Genomic DNA, 21874 nt, shown 5'->3' on the forward strand with positions numbered 1-21874 from the left:
ATCCTGTTTCCAATCCAGGTCACAAATACCTGGCAAGATCCCAAAAAATTACAAAACATTTTATGCTGCTTATCCCAGAAATAAGCAGTGGAGTTTCCCCCAAGTCCATTTTAATAATGGTTTATGGACTTTTCCTTTAGGAAGCCATCCAAACCTTTTTAAATCCCCACTAAGCTAACCGCTTTTACCACATTCTCTGGCAACGAATTCGAGTTTAATTACACGTTCAGCGAAGAAATATTTTCTCTAATTCGTTTTAAATTTACTACATTGTAGCTTCATTTAATGACCCCTAGTCCTAGTATTTTTGGAAAGAGTAAACAGACGTTTCACGCCTACCCTTTCCACTCCACTCCACTCATTATTTTATAGACCTCTATCGTATCTCCCCTCAGCTGTCTTTTCTCCAAGCTGAAGAGCCATAGCCACTTTAGCCTTTCCTCAGGGAAGTAGTCACATCCCCTTTATCATTTTGTCGCCCTTCTCTGCACCTTTTCTAATACCACTATATCTTTTTTGAGATGCGGCGACCAGAATTGAACACAATATTCGAGGTGCAGTCGCACCATGGAGCGATACAAGGGCATTATAACGTCCTCATTTTTGTTTTCCATTCCTTTCCTAATAATACCTAACATTCTATTTGCTTTCTTAGCCGCCGCAGCACACTGAGTAGAAGGTTTCAACGTATCATCAACGACAACACCTAGATCCCTTTCTTGGTCGATGACTCCTAATGTGGAACCTTGCATTACGTAGCTATAATTCGGGTTCCTCTTTCCCACATGTATCACTTTGCACTTGCTCACGTTAAACATCATCTACTACTTAGACGCCCAGTGTGCCATTTACTCTCAGGTATACACTGTGGACCCATAATAGGGTCATAAGCACTATTGCGTAGTTATTCGAAATCCTGAATATTCTATGACTACCCTTAAGGAGCAGATTACTTGGGGAACTACTTTTTTTTCTCTATCACCCGCTGGTGGATTGGTAGTAACCCACTTGTTCTGGACTGGTCTGGTAGGACTAAAGGAAGAAAACTATCAGGTAAGACATAATTTTTCCGATAGTGTGAAAACAGATTACTCTTAAAACCAATTTTCTACCCCAGTCTGTTACAACCATTTTGTGCTTTTATCCTGTCATTCATAAGCTATGTAAATAAAACCTTTGTAATAGATGACATTTTTATGTTCTGTTTTTCTATTTTCGAAGCAGCTGAAATTGGTAAGATTTGGTCTGCAGAGAGTAGCCAGTCATTTTATAACTTGATAAGTTGACTGCATTTTTGGAGATAATGTGTTAGGGTTGGGAGAGCTGTTTTCTTCTAACAGAAAATAACATGCCACATAGAAACAAAACATGAAGGCAGATAAGACTGCAAGTATCATATAGCCTGCCCATTCCTGAGCCTTACTGAGCTTATATCAGAGAGTCAATCCAGTTGTAAGCCTTACCTTTGCTTTCTCACAGCAAAGGGCCCTCTTATCTTCTTAGCCCATGCTTTCTTGAATTCTGGTACTGTTTTCTTTTGTTATGAAGAGATTTTACCCAAGTAAAAGTAGAACAGGTATAACTGGACACAGACATCTTGTATTGTAGTAACAGTATAACTATAGTAAAATGACCTCATTGTTTTGTGTATTATGCTGACATTTGGTCAACTGGAAATAAGTAAATTAAATGATAGTTGTCAGTACTGTAACATCAAAACAGCACACTAAATATTCATATAATAGTGTTAGCACAAGGCAAATGAAACATCTTAATAGACAGTAGAAGGGGAATGTCTGTATGTCTCAAATATACAAGATGGAGTAAGACAGACATTGGAATAAATAAAAGTAGGTAAACAGATTGAAGGTCGAATGTGGAAAGTGGACCTAGTCTCAGAGGATGTGTGGCAGGCTAGTCCTGATGAGGTGTGAATGACTGGCTTGTTAGTCACTGTAGTTATTAAAAGCTTGGTAAAAGAACCAGCTTTCATATGTTTTCTGAGGTGAAAGTAATCTGAGTTCCAGAGTGTGAGGGCTGCTGTTGAGAAGGGTTGCTGACAAGTGTCACACATTAGAATTTCCTTTTAGGGTCTAATTAGGGATGTTCCTTGGGAAGACCTTAGGAGCAATCTATTTTTTAGTAGTCTGGCCTGTTCCTTTTGAGGGCCTTCAACATCAAACAGGATTTTAAATTTGACCTGTAGGGTTCTGGTAGCAAGTGGAATTTTTGCAGAAAGGGCATGGTTTCACTGCCTGCAACTGTCTTTATTGGGAGCCTGTCCCATGTAGTTACCACCCTTTCTTTTAAGAAATATTTTGTTCTTTTGTTCTAAATTCTACCTCCATTATCCTCCTATCATGACTTCATGTTCCAACACGTCTTTTTATATTCAAAACCACTTATTTTGCACTTTTTGTATATTTGCAATACCTTGAGTGTTATCCTTTTATTTAGGTCCTTTTAGGTGCTCATTTACAAAGTTACATATAATCTGTGTAACTTTGTAAGTCTATGTACTTTGAAAATGATCCTTAGTCTCATTTCATCAAAATAACTGGCACTTTGTACAAGAAATGAAAATATCATATAATAGGAGATGGATTATTCAGAGATATATTGATAACATATCATCTCCAGGGTCGTTAGACACCCTATCCCAACTATCTTTTAGGCAGTATCTTAACTACATGTGGCTTGATACTTAGGGTGGTAGTTCTTTGTTTAAAATGTATTTTTTTTTAAAAGTCGAGCATATTCAAGTCTCCTACAGCAAGTGTACTTTTTGTTTCTACTGGCTTTTCCTGACCCAGTTTTGCCCATGCCTGAAGTCTGCCTCTCCAGTATATAATGTTATTTCTTTTGTCATCCATACTTGAAAAGCTTCTAGGCAGCATATAGTGCCTAGCATAACAATAAATATAACAGCTACTATGGTCCAGTAAGTATGAGAAGCAGAAGGTCTAAGAAGAAATTTCTAAGTCCAGTCTATTCAAAAGGATGTGTGTGTGTAAAAAGTAAGCAGCTTAGTTGATGATCAGTTGAGTTGAAACTTGTGATTTTTATTTTTTTCAAATAGTACCAGTTTCTTGGAGTATCATCTTGTCCAGGGGTTCCCAAATTTGGTCCTGGAGGCACCCCTGCCAAGTTTTCAGGATATCCACAATGGATATTCATGAGAGATTTGTATGCAGTGGAGGCAGCGCATGAAAATCGCTCTCATGAATATTCGTTGTGGATATCCTAAAACCTGGGGGGGGGGGATGTGCAGGACCACCAGGTTTGGGAACCATTGCCCTAGTCCTAAGTGGTAGCAGATACAACACATATTTAAGAGTGGGGGGGGGGGGGGGGGGTTCCAGTCAGTACACAAACTTGTAGTGATGTCATTGGGGTGGTAGTGTAGCTGAGCTTTAAAAAAAGGTTTGAACAGGTTCTTAGAAAACAAACAGGGTAGCAAGTTCTCACATATGGGTGATCACATCTGACAGAGCCCAATGCAGTAACTAGCATCTGAATTTGAGAGAGCTTTCTAGTACATCTGTGCAGGAGTCCATATCACTGCTGTTATATGGGTGCTGCCTCAGTTCTTTTTTCATGGCAGAGCCCATGGACTAGATAACTCCTTCCTCAGGATACACTTAGCCAGTCAGGTTTTCAGGATAGTGTGCTCAAACATAGTCATTGTGGTTATCCTGAAAACCTGAGTGTCTAGGTGTGTCTTGAGGACTGTGTTGAGAACCACTGGCCTTCAGGAATTAGGTTCAGAAGCAGTTCTCTGATCATCTCCTACAGCTCAATGAATGTGGGACTAACCTTATCAGGTTTACCTATGACATGATCTCCAGAGCAGCAGTAGTGGGAGCAGTAGCAAGAAATGTTGCCTGGTTAAGAGCTTTATGACTTGAGGAGGATGGTAGACTAGTCTATGCACCCGCTCAGGTGATAGTCTCTTCATGGAGAATGTAAACAAAACAGTAAACATTATTAAAGATCATTGTTGCACTCTACCTACTTTGACAAACAGCAATGTTAGAGCAGTCAGTCATTTCTCAGAAAAACCAACTAGGTGGTTTTAAACAAAAAGCCGTACTCTTATCCACTATATAAGTAGCAGCCCAATGCTTGTGCCCAGCTTAATCATGTCAGCAGTACCAGACTAGCCATCAAAGATCTCAAGAATGTAGGCAACAAAAATCTCAATCACAGCCCTAGGTCAAAAAACATTCCAAGTTTATGATATACCCAGATGTGCAGCCTTCCAACCAAGGGCTGAATAATCTTATTTATTTATTTATTTCAGGTCATTTATACCCCGCCTTTTGCCACAGTTTTGCAGCCCCAAAGTGGCTTACAATGAACTAATTAAAATAAATACATTAAAGTTACATTTCAGTAGTTAGGGCGGGAGAACTGCAAATTATCATAAAGAAACCTTCAATTGTAAGTGAAAAAAACCCATGTGTTTGAGGTTTTTCACTTTGACATTTGAAGGGGTCTCTTGTGATCTAGTTTATAGTTCATTGTTTGTTATACCACTTTACATAATACAAATATCAAAGTAATTTGCAATTTTCAAGATATATTTAAAATAAGAAATATAACTACAATAAATGATAGTAAAGTCCAGTCATATTAGTCCGTCCATACCAGCAACAATCAAATCCACACTATTAAATCAGTTTACAGTACCAGTCAATCCCCCAATGTTGAACCAATCTCAAGATGGGGGGAGGGGAGTTACAGCAAAGCAATCAAGACATTCTTATTGAATCCAGTAGACATGCTACAGGATGATCCTATAACTCGGATTAGATTCTCTTTTGTGTGTGTGTGTGCTCAAACATTAACTGTTTACATGACCAGTAGAGCTTGTCATGAAATATATCCTGCATCTCTGATTGGGTCTAAAGCCTTAAGCATCATAGTGGCTTATGAACTAGTTAATGGAACAGCAGTATCCTCATAGTTGTTTCCAATGTATGAATTCAGTGCATGAGATTTAAAGGCACTGCTTTCTCAGCTGGTAAAACCACCCTTTAAACCGATACTCTTGCTCTCCTAAAATTCATTTCAAGGGAAATGTTTTTCTTAATTACATGAACAGGGAGGATAGTATTCCCCTTATACCCAAATTTATTGAAACAGGATAGTATTGAAGACTCGTCTAAAATGTTTGCCAAAACTATTTCTGAATTTCATATTAATTTATAAAACTAACAACATTTCAGTGTGTGGAGTTTTAGGGAAACAATTGAGGAGATTTACCATACCTTAGATTAAAGTTGTACTATACTACACTGCACAAACACATAGAAACACTTCGCTATTTTTGTCTTACGATATGAATAAAATATCAGTTCTGCAGTCTCAAAAATTAATTCTGTCCAGTTGGATTTTTGGATATGTGTTCTTCCGTTACAAGCACACACCACTGTTCGCACTAGTAAAGTTGGCACTCATTATCTTAGAGCAAAGCCACTTTAAATTTCTCATTTGTGTACTTGGTTCCTTGGAAGCATCTGCAGTGTCTTGGTCATGCATGCATACCTTCAAAGAACAAATCAGACACTACTTTGAGTTAAAAAGTCCACCAAAATTTTTCTTAATAGTTTCAACTTCTGAAATATAGATCTGTGGTTTTGGCTACTTCAAACCTAAAGTGCTAACCTTAGCTTTGGAGTTGCCATTTGTGTGGCTGATATTCTGCTTGTTAATGGAAAAAAATGGATTCTCCGTAAACAGCAGGGTTATATCAGCCACCAGGGGTGTAGCTATCTTTGAGCAAGCCCAGCAAAATCCCCAGGATCTGCAGGAGAGGAGTGGTTAGAGAGAATGCAGAAGGGGGGGCAGAGGAACAGTGGGATACTGGACCTGTTAGGGGAAGAGAGAAGGGGAAAGATGTCAGGATCTGCATGGTAGGGGAGGGGGAGTATGTTTTGAGGCAGATGGAAGAGATCTGAGACCTGAGAAAGTAAAGATGAGATGTTGGACCGAATGGGGTAAGTGGAAAGAATAGAGACTGAAAAGTGGGAGTTCGAGGGAGGAGATAGTGGAGGGAAGAGAGAGATGCCTGTCTGTGGAAGGGGAGACGCTGGGCCTGGAGTGGGGAGTGGAAAAAGGAAGAGAGACAATAAGCTGAATAAATGGAGGGACAGGGACTCAGAAAAGAGATGCTGGACACAGGGGAGGGATGGGGACACCTGAGAGGGCAGGTGCTGAATATGGGGGGAGGATAGGGATAAGGATAGGGACGAAAGATGGGTAGTGAACATAGAGAGGAAGATCAAAATGAAAGAAGATTCTGGAAAGAGTTGAGAAAATACAGAAAATATCAGTGAAGAGAAACAAGAAAGTTAGAAAAAGTATGTTTTTTTGAGTTAACTGTAATATGTCAGCTTTAGGAAATGCAGACACCTTTGGCCTCTTGCTGGTGTAACCACTAAAGGGAGTTCAAAAATTGTAACACTGTACTCTGTAAGTAACTCCCACTCCTTAATTTATCCATCCACAATATACATTCATCCAAACTTAAATAATTTCTTCTAATAGTTCAGTGACCTCAGCTGTGCACATTGCCAACTGACTGTCATGGCAATGGAACTTGCACACACTTCATCGGCTCACTATAATGCCTAATTCCTCAGCGACCCTCCAGACCGGTCAAGACGCGTGGGTTATGTCCTCCTACCAGCAGAGGGAGACTGAGAAAACACTAAGCTTTTGAAGCCTGTATATATAACCTGTGCAGAACCTCCACTAGCCAGTATTTTCTCAGTCTCAGCAGAGGTAGTAGTTGACAGCCTGTGCAGTCTCCAATAATCTGGTGAGGTAGTTTGTCATTGGGTCGTAGGATTTTTTCCTTCCAAACTTTATTCTGTTGCAGTACCCTGTACGTGTGTGTAAAAAAAAAAAAAAAAAAAAAAAGTGCTTTGGGGCCCTGGGTCTGGTGGGGCCCAGTTTTTCCCCCTGGGGTGTTACACCTATGTTTGGGTCCCTCCCCCTGTGCTGCTCTCTATTTCTGTTTGCTTGCCAGCTTTGTGCCTCGGCTGCTTTCTCAGTATTGTAGCCTTGAGTGCCTTACAATTTCCAGATGCCAGAATTAGAGTACTGTGCCTTTAAGGTCAGTTATTCTATGTCATTTTGCTTGCCAGCTTTGTGCCTCGGCTGCTTTCTCAGTATTGTAGCCTTGAGTGCCTTACAATTTCCAGATGCCAGAATTAGAGTACTGTGCCTTTAAGGTCAGTTATTCTATTTCGTTTTGCTTGGCAGCTTTGTGCCTCGGCTGCTTTCTCAGTATTGTAGCCTTGAGTGCCTTACAATTTCCAGCTGCCAGAGTTGGAGTACTGTGCCTTTAAGGGCATTTATTTCTTTATTTTCAGGACCGAACGGGGGTTTTGATTCCTTGCTGGAACAAGAGAGCAGCGCTTTCTCCAGTGCTTTTGCAGTGTGAGTGAGTTTTTGGTTTGGCGCGTTTGCGGAACAGCTTTTCCCTTCCCTCGTGGTTTATGGCGGCCCAGCTCCTCCGATGTCGCGCGTGCTCGTGGCGAGGGGTAGAGGCGCCGGGCGCTCAGTGTAGCTTTGCGGTGCACCTATAAAGGTGGCTGCAGCACCCCCCCGACTTGACCGCGGAGGGATCGATGGTGTCGGGAGTCTCCGGGTCAGCGGGAGCGTAGGCAGGGCCGCTGTCAGCGGGAACAGTTTCGGCGGGAACAGCCGCCATCTTGAGTCTGACGCGGCCCGTGGAGCCGGCTGGTTTTGGGCCTGCGGCCTCCGTTTTTGGCACAAAAGGGCCTAATGACGGTCCAGGAATGGTGGGCTTTCCTCCAGATTTTGTCTGGACGCGGTATCAGGCCTGGAGATCGGGACCCCCCCCCCCCCCCCCCCCCCCCCCCCAATTGGAAGAGGGGGCTATTTCCGTCTTGGCTGAGAGACCACGGTTAGAGTGGTCAGAGGACAGGCAATGTTTTTCTCCTGTAGCTGCAGAAGCTGCGCTTAGTGATCTGGGGGAGTCAGATGGAATTGACGGCTCTCAGGAGCAGGATTGTTGGATTCCTGGAGAGGATCCTTCAGTAGTGCGGATTTTCCATAGAGATGAGCTGTCAGAACTCATAGATCAGGTGTCGTCCACCCTTCAGTTTGGTCCTGAGGTGGCTTTGGGGGAAACTGTCCAGGATACGTTGGTGAAGGGCATTCAGCGTCAGGCGTGATCCTTCCCTATGAACAAGGATCTCCGGGAGATGATTTGTCAGGAATGGGATTTGCCGTGTAAGGTGGCAAAGGCAATGGCGAGGCTTTATCCCCTCCCTCAGGACGATAGGGATTCCTTTAAGGCTCCCACGGTAGATGCAGTAGTGACGGCAGTAATTATAGCTACGGCTATCCCGGTTGATGGAGGAACGGCCCTCCGTGATCCTCAGGATAGGAAGTTGGGATCTTTTCTCAAGCGTAGTTTTGTTTTGTCGGCTCTAGCCCTGCAGGCCTCGGTTTGTGGGGGTCTGGTAGCTCAGGCATGTTTTCGTTGGGCCGAGAAGCTCCTGGATGATTCGGTAGATGTTGGTTCTTCTGGGGGTCAGGAGTTAGCCGACTTGGACATGGGTTCATCCTTTTTGTCTGAGGCTTTTATGATTTGTTGCCTACTTCAGACAAAAAATATGGCTATGGTTGTGGGTCTCTGCCACTTAAGGGAGCTATGCTCTTTGGAGAAGATTTGGACAAGTTAGTGTGAGGTCTTAGTGATACCAAGGTTCTATGGCTTCCAGATTTTCGGTTCAAGGCAGGGGCCAGAACTAGTTCCTCTCTGGGACGGTTTAGGGAGGCTCAGTGGTATAGGCCGGGCAGATCGAGTGGGACCTACCCCTAGCTGTCTGTTTGTCCAATTTAGATTGTAAGCTCTGTTGAGCAGGGACTGTCTTTTCATGTTAATTTGTACAGCGCTGCATAAGTCTAGTAGTGCTATAGAAATGTTTAATAGTAGTAGGACCTCTAGGGGTCGGTTTTTCCAGCGCACACAGTTCTTTCGTGAGAGTCGTCACGGAGGGCGTGGTTTTTCCGCGGGAGGTTAGTATTCAGGCCACAATTCCCAATGAAGGTGTGCGGGCTCAGGCTCTGGTGCATGTTGGGGCTCGGCTGAGTCTGTTTTACCAGAGTTGGGCCCAAATCAGGTCAGATCAGTGGGTTCTCAAGGTGTTTCGAGGCGGATGTGCGCTGGAATTCGAAAGCTGTTCTCCCGAAGTGTTTCTGGAATCCCTCTGTCGGTCTTGGAGCAAGAGGGCAGCAGTGAGGGACACTCTGCGGTGGCTGCTCGCGTTGGGAGCCGTGGTTCCTGTTCCTTCAGATCAGCAACGCTCAGGGTGCTATTTGATCTATTTTGTGGTCCACAAGAAAGAGGACACTTTTCGTCCCATTTTAGATCTCAAAAGGGTCAATGCGGCACTCAAGGTGCCCTCTTTCCGGATGGAGACGTTGCGGTCGGTCACTGGTGCGGTCAGGAAAGGAGAGTTTCTCACTTCCCTGGATTTGACGGAACCTTATCTTCACTTTCCTTTGTGCAGCCTTTTGGTTCCAAGTTACAGGGTCCGATTCGTCGGTTCCTTGCAGAGAAGGCGCCGACGGCCCGTACTTATCGTCAGGTCCTGGGCCTGATGGCGGCGACCATAGAGGTAGTTCCGTGGGCCAGGGCGCACATGCGTCAGGTACAGTCAGCTCTGCTCAGTCGTTGGTCCGCTCTGTCGCAGGACTTGGAAATGTGTTGTCCGCTGTCGGTGGCCCCTCGTCTCAGTCTCCGCTGGTGGCTCAGTCCGCGCAATTTGGGAAAGGAATGCCGTTGGAGTCCCCACGGGGGCTGGTAATGGTCACGGATGCCAGTCTGCAAGGTTGGGGGGCACATTGTCTCAGTTAGGTAGCTCAAGGCCGGTGGTCTCGGGCAGAAGCAGAGTGGTCCATCAACCGGCTGGAAACTCGAGCCATTCGGGTGGCGCGCCAGGCCTTGACGTCGGTGGTTCGCCACAAGGCAGTCCGAGTGCTCTGTGACAATGCCATGGCAGTAGCATATGTCAACCGTCAAGGGGGGGAACAAAGAGCCTTGGTGGCGCAGTTGAACTCATCTTCAGGCTCTCTTGGCAGCGCATGTGGCCGGGGTAGGTCACATAGATGCAGATTATCTCAGCAGGCACACTCTAGATCCCAGAGAGTGGTCTTTTTTTCGGTCAGTGTTCCAGTGAGTTGTGTCGGTCTGGGGACTTTCGGTGATCTTAGCGCAACGGCTCGCTATGCGCAAGTTCAGAGATTTTTTTTTTTTTTTTTTCAGTCGCTGAAGAGACCCTTGAGCGGAGGAAATCGACACTCTTCTGTTGCCTTGGCTTCGGGAGTGACTGTAGGTGTTTCCTCTGTGGCTGTTAGTCGGTCGAGTAATATAGCGCATCGAACATCACTCCGGTCGGGTGATTCTGGTAGCTTCGGATTGGCAGCGTCGACCATGGTATGGAGACCTGGTGCGGTTGGCAGGGGCGGCAGCCCTGCCTTTGTTGGGATCAGTTCTGTGTCAAGGCCCGATAATCATGCCGGATCCGGCTCGGTTTTCGCTTATGGTTTGGCTCTTGAGCGGCACAAGTTGAAGAAGAAGGGGCTTTCGTCCAGTGGCTTTGCTACGATGTTGAGTTGCCGTAGACGATCCACTTCCTTGGTGTATGTCCGGGTTTGGAGAATCTTTGAGCACTGGTGTGAAGACCATCGAGTTCGGCCGTTTCACTCTTCGGTGGCGGAAGTTTTGGAATTTTTGCACGATGGTGTTGATAGAGGTCTGGCCTTGTCTACACTGAAGGTTCAGGTGGCAGCTTTGTCATGTTTTCGTGGGAAGCTTCAGTGGAAGTCCTTCGCGTCTGTGCCTGAGGTAGTGCGTTTTTTGAAGGGTGTTAAGTTGCTGCGTCCGCCTCAGTGACGGATGGTGCCTCCGTGGGATTTGAAGCTAGTTTTGGATGCTTTGATCAGGCCTCCGTTTGTGCCTCTGGTATCGGCATCTTGTAAGGATTTATCTTTAAAGGCGGTCTTGTTGGTGGCGATTACTTCAGCACGGAGTGTTTCAGAGCTTCAGGCTTTGTCTTTTAGGGAACCATTTTTGTCCTTTCTGAGGGAAAGGTTTCGTTGCGGACGGTGCTTTCCTTTTTTGCCCAAGGTGGTTTCCGAGTTCCATGTTAATCAGGTCATCTCTCTGCCAGTGTTGGGTGATATGGCTGGAGATTCGGAGCAGCGTGGTATTGCCAAGCTGGATGTCAGGAGAGTTTTGAGTTATCTCTCTGGAACTCAGGACTTCAGAGCCTCTGACCGTTTGTTCGTTCTTCATGGTGGCCCAAAGAAGGGTGCAGCGGCTCCTAAGGTGACCATAGCACGGTGGTTGAAGGAGGCGGTTGCATCTGCTTACTTGGTGAAGGGTCCTGTGGTGCCTAGGGGCTGGTCTGCTCATTCCACTAGGGGAATGGCAGCCTCGTGGGCGGAGAATAGTATGATTTCTCTGTTAGATATTTGTCGGGCTGCGGTTTGGTTTTCGTTGCATTCCTTTGTGAAGCATTATAGGATTCCTGTGCATGCAAAGGTCGAGGTGCGCTTTGGGGCAGCAGTTTTGACCTCTGGCCTTAGTAGGTCCCTCCCATAAGTTAGTTACTGCTCTGGTACGTCCCACGCGTCTTGACCGGTCTGGAGGGTCGCTGAGGAAGGTGAAATTAGATCTTACCTGCTAATTTTCTTTCCTCTAGACCCTCCAGACCGGTCAAGAGCCCGCCCTGTCTGTATTGGAGGCCAGGAGGTGTATTTGTTGGATAATTCTTGGCTGCTGTAAATTGTTGTTTCTCTAATTGCAGACTGTTTATTTCTGTTTTGTGATAGGAGTCCGGGACAGGTGGGGCTCTTCTTTGATAGTCCACCTGTAGAAGCCCAACTGTTTTATCAAAGGCAAAGGAACATGTTTCCGTAAGAGCAAGCGGAAGATGTTTCTTGTTTTTGCAGTTTACTGTGACCACGTACAGGGTTGCTAGTTGTTGTTAGTGTTTTTTTTTGTTTCTCTGCTTTGTCAGGGGTATACTGGCTAGTGGAGGTTCTGCACAGGTTATATATACAGGCTTCAAAAGCTTAGTGTTTTCTCAGTCTCCCTCTGCTGGTAGGAGGACATAACCCACGCGTCTTGACCGGTCTGGAGGGTCTAGAGGAAAGAAAATTAGCAGGTAAGATCTAATTTCACCTTCTTGTCTCTGTTTTTTAATATTTTCAATACTCATATTGACTTTATATTTGAATACTCATTTCTTTTACATATATCGGACCCAGGGGTGGTTGTTACTGTCCGACATGCATGTTTCGCCCATACCTAGGGCTGTCTCAAGGACTGACTCCTACAAAAAATAAAAACATATATAAAGATCCACCCCAAACTTTCACGGTACGTCGATAGAGTTAGTATTTACTTAACACTCATACCGGCCCTCCGTTTAATATTTCACTTCTGACTCACCCTTTCCCGTCTTAGCGTCAGCTCTGCTTAAATAGTTACAGGGTTATTCCCTTGCAAAGATGGCGGCGGCGTGTTCATAGCTACCCTTAATACTCTAGTAGATATGGCGCCCCCAATTACGTCTCAACTCCTGATTGGATACAGCTGATAACATCTACATAAGTGACGCCCATTCCAGTTCAGCATTTAAACCAGTGGGCGTCACTGACTGTAACAAAAATATATATCGCTGTTCTATAAAATTTAACACCCTGTTCACTGATCCCCCTTCCACACCTATAAGCACATGCTCCAGGATCCTCCATCTAATATCATCCACACGATGTCCTTTTTCAATCCAATGCTCCACTAATGGAGCTCGCATACTGTTCGTGGCAACCCGGGATTTATGTTCGGTCAACCTTATTTTCAAGGGACGGGAACTCCTTCCCACATATATTAACTTGCATGGACATTCAATGGCATATATTACATTTCTCGTCTCACAATTAGTTTTATGTCGAGCCTTAATCCACCTTCCATTAGGGGCACACCATTCTACTCCCATGATCACCAGTCTACACCAATGACACCTCCCACACATATTATGTTCCCCCTCACTTTCTCCTCCCCTATCTCCTGGTTCCCAAAATTTATATATATATACGTGCGTGCGTGCCTGGAATGTGTTTGCTTTTCCTTCATTCCCCCTCCCCCTGGTTCCCACTACCTTGGCAGAGATGGCATTATAGGGGGGGGGACACATTTAGTCCTAGCTATACCACTGTCAGCCACATAATTTCACCCACCTTTGCTAAGCAGTTACTTCAAGCTATGTACAAGAGTTTGTGGCAGCAGCAGCACTGGAATGCACCTGCATACTAAGAGAAACCATTTCATTTTTTCTGAGCTCTAAAAGAGCCGCTTTCTTGGTGCTACCAGATGATGCCATCCAGTTGTGTGACTGATTATATCCTGCTGTCTATGGACTGCACTTATTTCATGTATTGATCCTGAATTACAGTAGTTTTTTTCCCCCAGTTAGACTAGTAGATACCAGTAGGTTATATCCCCTGACCAGCAGATAGAGGTAGAGAGTAGAGAGTTGCACGGGGACAGAAATCTTACCCATCCCCGCCCGTCCCCGCTGGAATCTTACCCGTCCCCACCCATCCCCACTGGAATCTTACCCATCCCCACCCATCCCCGCAAAAATTTAAACCATCCCAACCCGTCCCCACCCGTCCCCGCAAGAATTTAACCCGTCCCCACCCATCCCCGTAAGAATTTAACCCATCCCCGTAAGAATTTAATAGTACATAAAAGAAAGTTCCAGTCAGCTCCCTCAGTCTCTCTCTGGATTTGAGCCACAGCACTGTAGGCAAGGAAGGAACGGAAGTTGGAACACTCTGGTGCGCACATGTAAGACTTGTCTCCAATTCACTTGCACTCTGTGCTGAGAGGTCGCCACATGCACGCGCCAGTAGGTCAGGTGACATCTGATTCTCGTGCCTGTGTCAGAGCTGAGGTCTGTGCACCAGCCTGGGAGCAAAGAGGATTAATAGTAACATAGTAAGTGACAGCAAATAGACCTGAACGGTCCATCCACTCTGCCAATAGTCACACTCATGATCAATTCATCATTAAATCAACGAGTGTGATATTATATACTTGATTATGGTCTTTCTTTCGTGTTTCTGGAACAAAGACCACAGAAGTCTATCTGGCCCCATCCTTATGTTCCAACTGCTGGAGTTGCCATCAAAGCCCACTCCAGCCTATTCATGTTCTCATTTGTGGGACACAGACCATAAAAGTCTGTCCAGCACTGTCCTCATGTTCCAGCCACTGAAGTTGCTGTCTAAGCCCTTTCCAGCCCATCCTACACCAGATTGCCATGTATGAGACACAGACCATACAAGTCTGCCAGGTATCAGCCCTAGTTCATCACAGCCAGAGTCGCCATCTAAGCGTCACTTGACATATCCACACACATGCAGCCATTTAAGGTTAGGTTTTTTATAACTTCCATTTTCTAATTAGAGATCCTCTGTGTTCATCCCATGCCTTTTTGAATTCCGTCATCATTTGTGTCTCTACCACCTCCTTAATGGAAGACTTTCCACATTTATGCTGTTAAAGCAAGGAGGAAGAGGAGGAGGAGGTGGAGACAGCACTCAAAGAAATTGGTATTCGGTAGACGAGTGGCTGGTGCAGGTGGAGCTTACAATTCCACGGGAAGCCCACAGAACTGGTTCCATCCCCGCGGGAGTCCCGCAGGAACTGACTCCGTCCCCGCGGGAACCCCGCAGAACGGCTTCCATCCCCGCAGGAACCCCGCAGGAACTGCCTCCGTCCCTGCGGGAATCCCGCGGGTTCCGCGGGATTCCCGCGGGGACGGAAGCCGTGCAGCTCTCTAGTAGAGAGAGAACACAGCTTCCAGTGACATCACCAGTATAAGAGGTGTACACCATAAAATTTGTCAGTATTTCTCTATCTCCAGATGGTGCAGGTTGAACTAGTGCAGTTATGTTTTTGCATCAGACCTATCAGGCTTGACTTCCACTTTCAGCAGTCATGGCTTTTGTGCTAATAGTTGAGTCCAGCCTAGTGATCTCCCAGGGTTAAGTCCACAGACCCTTCTCTGGTTGAGTTGAAGGAGGGAGGCTGCCCTTTATTCTTCAGCCCTCCACAGAGCCCCTGCCATTGAGGTACCCATGCCCTTTTGGCTTTATTTATATCTTCTCCCCCCCCCCCCCCCCCCCCCCCCCCAATCCTTCTAGAGCCAAGAAAAACCAGCATGGTTTAAATCTGGACTGTTACCCAATAAAGTTGATTGAAAAAAATAAGATAAGGAAAGTGAAAATTGAAGCTCTGGAATGGAAAGATTTCTGAACTGGAGTGGCTCTGGCAGATGCTTCCAGATTGTGGTCATCCCAGAAAGCAGTGTTAAGGAGTTTGACTGAGGGGGATCTATTATGGCCACTAAGCAGTGCAGGACAGGAGGCTGCCAGTGGCTCTCTGTAGCCATTAGATCTACCTGCCCTAATTGTGGAGTGGGGACTTCAGAAACATGGGCAGACACCTCTGGCAGTGCTCCAGCATTGGGGAGTGTTATTGGCTTGGCCTTGGAGCAGCCCCCACTTTGTGCCAGTTCCTGCGGATATGCAGTTTTCAGTGGGAACAATGGCTATGTTAGACTTGGGCCCCAGTTTCTCATGGGGGGAGGGGTATTGGTTTTGAAACTTCTTTGGGGAGGACCCTTCTAGATGCCCCAAATGCCTTCTGTTGGTGGATGAACCCTGGAGTTCCCCCCAGGAACTATAGATTTGAATTTGGACCCTAGCTGGCAGATACCATTTCTGAAGGGGTGGGTCAGGCCCTGGCAGAATGTGGGGGCTCTGTGGCAGTGAGAGTGGCCATATTCCTTCTCTGTTTCCATCTGCTGGTTGAGGGATATAACCCTTTGGTATGGTCTGGTCTAGCATCACTGAAGGAAAGAAAATGAATAGGTTAGAATAAATTTCACCATTTGGTTCTACTTTATACATTGTGACTTAAGAAACATGGAATTAATTTGTACCCTTTTTATGGCATTAGAAAAAAATGGTTTCAATTAAACAAGGGTATCATGGTAAGAATTTGAAATTCTCCTTATCCTTGTGTTTCATATAATTTTCTCAAAACTGTATGCTTAATGTTTCATATTAAAACTTATTTCTTCACAAAAAATAATTTTATTGTACAATTTTATGAATACATTTTATTTTAATTTTTGTATGTTCGTGAATACATTCTTGATAGTAGGCAGTGTTTTATATATTCTTTACCTTTTTTGACTAGATCGATGGCTCCACATTGCGAACGCTGTGTTTGCAGCATGGCCCTCTGATTACATTCCACCTGAACCTAACTCAAGGGAATGCTGTGGTCCGATACAGTTCCAAGGAGGAAGCAGCCAAGGCCCAGAAATCTCTGCATATGTATGGTTCTAATTTTTTTTTCTTGTTTAAGCAGGCTTTGAGTCTTTAAATTATTGATGTGTATAAATTCTTCTATGATTGCTCTTCATTTATCATAGTCATAACAGTAGGCACTAAAAGTTTTTATTTGATTTATTAACTAAAATCAAGTAGTTTACCATTAAAATAAAAAAATTATATAAAAATATAGCAGTTAAATATATGTCTTCATCCCATAGCAGCAGAAATCATGGCTCAAACTCTAGCCCTTCTCCAAATACCTGGACAAAAGGTCATGCTTTCAGGGACTTAAGGAGCATTCCACCACATAGAAATTATATAACTAAAAATACCTTTCTGAATAGAGGACAAATGTATTTCATGCGGAGAAGGCAAAGCCAAAAAACCTCTCTGGGAGGAATCCATTGTTGACAGTGCCTACCTTATTATTATTGAACTTTCACCCCAGTGGCTTACATTTTACAGCCTGTTTAAGCATATTAAATGTGGATTGGATGGAAGGGAAAGATTTGTCCTTAACACTCATGACATACCCGTATATTGAATTATGGAGATGATTTTGCTATTTAACTTGTATATTGTTACATAATCATATCTATATTCATAGGGTAGCCAAAAGACTAAAGCAGTAGTTTGTGAAGACTGAGTTCATTAACATTTACAAAGCAAAAGAGGTGCCTTTAATTTGATTTTTACTGACAACTGAATCTTGTCTTAGTATTTTGTTGCTAGCTCTACTGCATTCTTTGGGAAACTTTGTATCACCTAGCTGTACTGCATTCTTTGGAAAACTTTGTATCACTGTCCATTTATCTATTTTCAAGGTGCGTTCTGGGAAATACGACCATCCTTGCCGAGTTTGCAGGTGAAGAGGAAGTTAACCGTTTTTTAGCACAAGGCCAGCCACTGCCACCCACCTCCAGTTGGCAGTCCAACACTGGAAGCAGCCAGACTCGCATTGGCTCCACAAGCAGCTCTCATCCACTGGTGCGGAATGACACAGGCCATTGGAATGCCCCATGCCTAGGTGGCAAAGGGAGCAACGATTTGCTTTGGGGAGGGGTCCCTCAGTATTCAAGCAGCCTTTGGGGCCCACCTAGTGCAGACGATGGCAGGGTTATCAGAAGCCCTACACCTTTAAACACCCTTCTTCCAGGTGACCTTCTCAGTGGAGAGTCTTTGTAAAGGAAGTGACAAACACAATGAAACCTAACAATCATCAGCACTAAAAAGGAAAAAAAAATTAACCCTTTCCAGTCCAGGGCTTCACGAAGAATCCAGCTTTAACAGATCAGACTGGGCAGCCCTTACTAGTACCTCTGTCCAATATCTAACCTGAAAACTCCTGCAGAAGTCCTTGTGAACTGTTAAGTGAAACAGTATGGGCTCTATTTCTGGTCAGTGTCACAGCTAATTACATGTGGTTGTGGTTTTTTTTTTTGTTGTTTTATGGCTTTTTATTTTATGTTGTTTGTCTATCTGTAAGGTGTACAAAAAAGTATAAAAGCTGCTTAGACTAGTACTATGAAGAAGGGCACTTTTCAGATTATGGGCTGGAAAGGGTTATTTTATCAAGTTTTAATGGGTAAAAAAGGGGGGAGGGGGAGGGACAGGGACAAATGAAAGCCTATTTAAGTGAGCCTGGGACTATTATGCACATTAACAGAGGCAGACCCAATAATCAGAAGGGGATGGAGCATGATTTATTAAATCGAATGGCACTGGTACAGAAGAGAGGCATTAGAAATGGTGACTAGGAACTTAGAGACTGAACAAGGGGAGAGAGTTCTGTATTCACCATCCCTATGGGTCTGCCTATGCACATTATTACCCTTCTTTTATCATTTTTGTTGCATCTTTTCTTTTTTCTTTTTTTTAATCCCCAGAATTATTTTTTTAAATGTTTTAAAATAACAGACATATCAGACACGCAGATACTTGAATCCAACAGGTCAATAATATGAAATGTGAACGCTTTTTACAGCTGACTGATTACACTTCCATGTTGGCAGGAACATACAAACACAGAGGCTCTAGGAAATATGGTTTGAGATTTTATTTTATTACTTTGTATGGTTGTGCATTCTAACAGATGTATGTATGTATGTATGCGTGAGAGTGTGTGCAGTGTAAGACAGGATGACATTTTTTCCTCCTTTAAGTATATGCTTTTTATTTGCTCATTGGTCAAAAAAGTTTCTTTAGCTTCTAGCTTTGCACTGATTGACCGCAGCCCTTCCTGTAGCTAAATCCTGCAATTGGAAAAAAAATACTTGTGTTCAGAGGGGCTGGCGGCAATTCATGTGTAAATGTTTACTCAAGGACTTATCGCATTTAAAAAAAAATTTACAGTGTGTATCTCTGGAGAATAACATGTCTATCTACCTTTTAACGGCTTTTTATTGTGGACTAATGCAAGAAACATTATTACCGGAGTATTGCACCGTTTTGGGGGAGGGCTGGGGGTTTCCATTCGGAATATAAAAACAGAAAAAAAAGGACAGTTCTGCTCTTATTGAACCAGTGGCCATAGATACTTTTAAAGAGTTGGATGGTTCCCCCTTGCAAGCAGGACCACAAACAGCACTTGGGACAATGTAGGTTTGGACTGCTGTTGGAGGAGCCAGCAATTTTTGGCGCTCACTTGTTTACAAACTTTTTTTTTTCTCCTCCGAACTTTAAAATAATTTTAAAAAACTAAAAAAAAAAAAAAAAAAACTTCCATCATCTAAAGAGACTATTTTAAAATGAAGATATTCGACTTCAGAGCTCGGGGATTTGAACAGTGTTTGTTCTTGTTGCTGAATCCTTTTCTTTGGCCATTGCTTTGTACTGATTTATATATATATATATATATATATATACACACATATTTGTTTTATTGGGTGGATGGTCATTTAAAGTTTTGTGCTCTTTGTCGGGGGAGGGGGTACAGGGCAACCTATTTTTTGTGTGTTTTGTTATTTTTATGATGATCATTATCTTGCACATGGTGGAAGATGTCTCAGGAAATAGGCAATGTTTCCAGAAGAGCAACCTCCACATAACCATTTCATTGTATTTTTAAGAAGAAGAAAAAAAAAAAAAGAAAAAATACCCAACTCCTAGCACTGAAGATATTTAAAAAAAAAAAAGAGAATAAAAACAAAAAGACACACAAACAGAAGATACCAATTCTAATCTGTAGCAGTTACATAATTACCAAATAATGGACTTGAAGAATAAACATTTTAAGAGTGCTTTATATATTAAAAAATTGCTTTATGTTAAAACAAATGTTCATTCTTGTTTTGATTGTTTTGGAAGGAAGGCAAGACAATGAAAGAATATACCATTGTGGTATGTTTAAAAAGAAAATTATGAACAATGCATTTCCCTGCCTGCTTCGATTGGGGAAACTTGTGCATTGCATTTTTTTTTCAAAGATTAGCTTTTTAATGGTTTTATTGAACGAGTAAAAGGGTCCTGTAAGAGTGCTAATCAACAGAAGCTGGTTTGAAAGAGGATCATGAACTATGCACAAGCCGAGTTCAAGATGTTTTGTTTTGTTTTTTCTCAAGTTTTTTGTAGGTTATTTAGCTTAAGGCAAGTTTTTCCTCAGAGTAATTACATCTCATTGCCATTGCACGCATTCTGTATGTATATACTTAGTGTGTGTGTATATGTATCTATGCATACACACACACATAGCACTGTATTCTGAAATTTCGCTGAAAGTATGTGACCTGCATGAGGTAAGAACACCTAAGATATTCTTGCCACATGTATGCCATAAAGCTATTAGAATATTCAGCGTCACCAGCAGGATGCATTATAGTGACAATTTGCATATCTGGCTGTAAATTAGCCAATAATAGAGCAGGTTTAACTGGCTAATAACATCACAAAGCAGCTGGCCTACATTCAGATAACAGAAACAAACTGGATAGCCTTTTACTCCCCATGTGAATTTCTAGAAATTGAAACAAGTAATAGACTTAAAATATGTTGTTATCCCATAACTCAGAGAAAGTTAATCTGCACCATTCTGCATGTCATAAAGCCATGTCTAGCTTGTCAAAGTTCGTTTTCAGGTGGTCACGTCATATTTCATACTTATATATACATATATCCAAAATATATACATATATTTGTGTGAGTGTGTATGTATATACAAATATACACACACTCACAAACACCTATACACAGTTTTCCATGCTGAAGATTAGTATTGAGTTGTAGAGGAAAAACTCCTAACATGTTAAGATGGGAGATGGAAGTTTAAACTTCTTTATGTACTTCAATTGTTTTGCCTTTTATTTTGAATTCAAGATGTCTGTAACTCTGAGATTTAAAAAAAAAAGAAAAGAAAAAAAAAGTTTGTGGCTTTTAAATGTAATTTTCCTCATAGAATGTGATTGTTAATGACTTGCACCAAAAGTTGCTTTCAGAACTATGAAGCTTCTTGGAAACATAATAAATTGCAGTTTTTCTTGACTATTCAATGCATTTGCATTTTCTGCTTTTCGTATAAAATTGTTAATGGAATATGCACAGTGAATGTGTGAACAAATTGTATTGTAATATTTGTGAATTCATTTGCATGAATTAGTTTATAATTTCAGTTTTCATAAATGTAATCTGTTATGCATTCTTTAAAACTGTCTAAAAAAGAGGTTTAAGAAAACAGTATATATGGTTAGAAATAGTACAGGGATTTGTTTTTCTGTCTGCTGGGGAAAAAAAAAGCTAGCCAGATCTTTGGATTATAGGGCCTATTTATTTTTATCCAATTTATTCAATTTATAGACTGTGCCTCTCAAGGTTGCAAGGCATTTACAACAAATTAAATACATTCAGTACAGAGCAATTCAATAAAATAACTCAGAAAATGGAAAACATATCATCCAAAGCAACATAACTTTATTGTATTGCAGTCTGACCTGAAAGAAATGGAATGTTGCAATTCAAAAATGAATTTAATTATCATTTACTGGTTGTATATTAAGTGTAATCCACTGTATTATAAATCATTTAAATCAAGTGTAATGATCAGTTGGCACCTTGTAATCAAAGCATTGTTATTGCACAGTTGGTACTGGCTTGAAATTTGTATTTGTACAACACACAGTGTTAAAAGATGATTTTGCATTCGGTGAAGTTTAAATTGTAAGAGTACAAAACCTAATTGCCCTAAAGGAATGTTTGACTGAAATTATGAAAAGTCTTTATTGTAAAAGATCTTTAGTCAGAGTTATCAATATGCTTCTGTAGGCCAGGAATAGGAACCCAGTGATTATAGTAGCAAGGTAACTGTGGAAGCCAGTTTTGAAATGCCACTGATGCTCTTTGTGACCTTGGACAAGTTATTTTCCTTCTGTTTTTTCAAGTAGAAACTTTGGCCCTTATTTAATAAGGCATGTAAAATAGC

At 42.7% G+C, this 21874-nt stretch overlaps 1 protein-coding gene across 1 annotated transcript in view; it reads left to right on the forward strand.

Moving 5' to 3' along the window:
• TNRC6C (trinucleotide repeat containing adaptor 6C) overlaps positions 1 to 21595 on the forward strand; it is a 253617-nt gene extending 232022 nt beyond the window's left edge. The window contains 2 exon segments of the mRNA XM_030208143.1: positions 16325 to 16464; positions 17289 to 21595. Of these exon segments, the coding sequence (XP_030064003.1) occupies positions 16325 to 16464; positions 17289 to 17649 (501 nt within the window). The 3' untranslated portion in view covers positions 17650 to 21595.
• The last annotated feature ends 279 nt before the right edge of the window (positions 21596 to 21874 follow it).

The sequence above is a fragment of the Microcaecilia unicolor genome, chromosome 6, assembly GCF_901765095.1.
Source record: "Microcaecilia unicolor chromosome 6, aMicUni1.1, whole genome shotgun sequence".
NCBI lineage: Eukaryota > Metazoa > Chordata > Amphibia > Gymnophiona > Siphonopidae > Microcaecilia > Microcaecilia unicolor.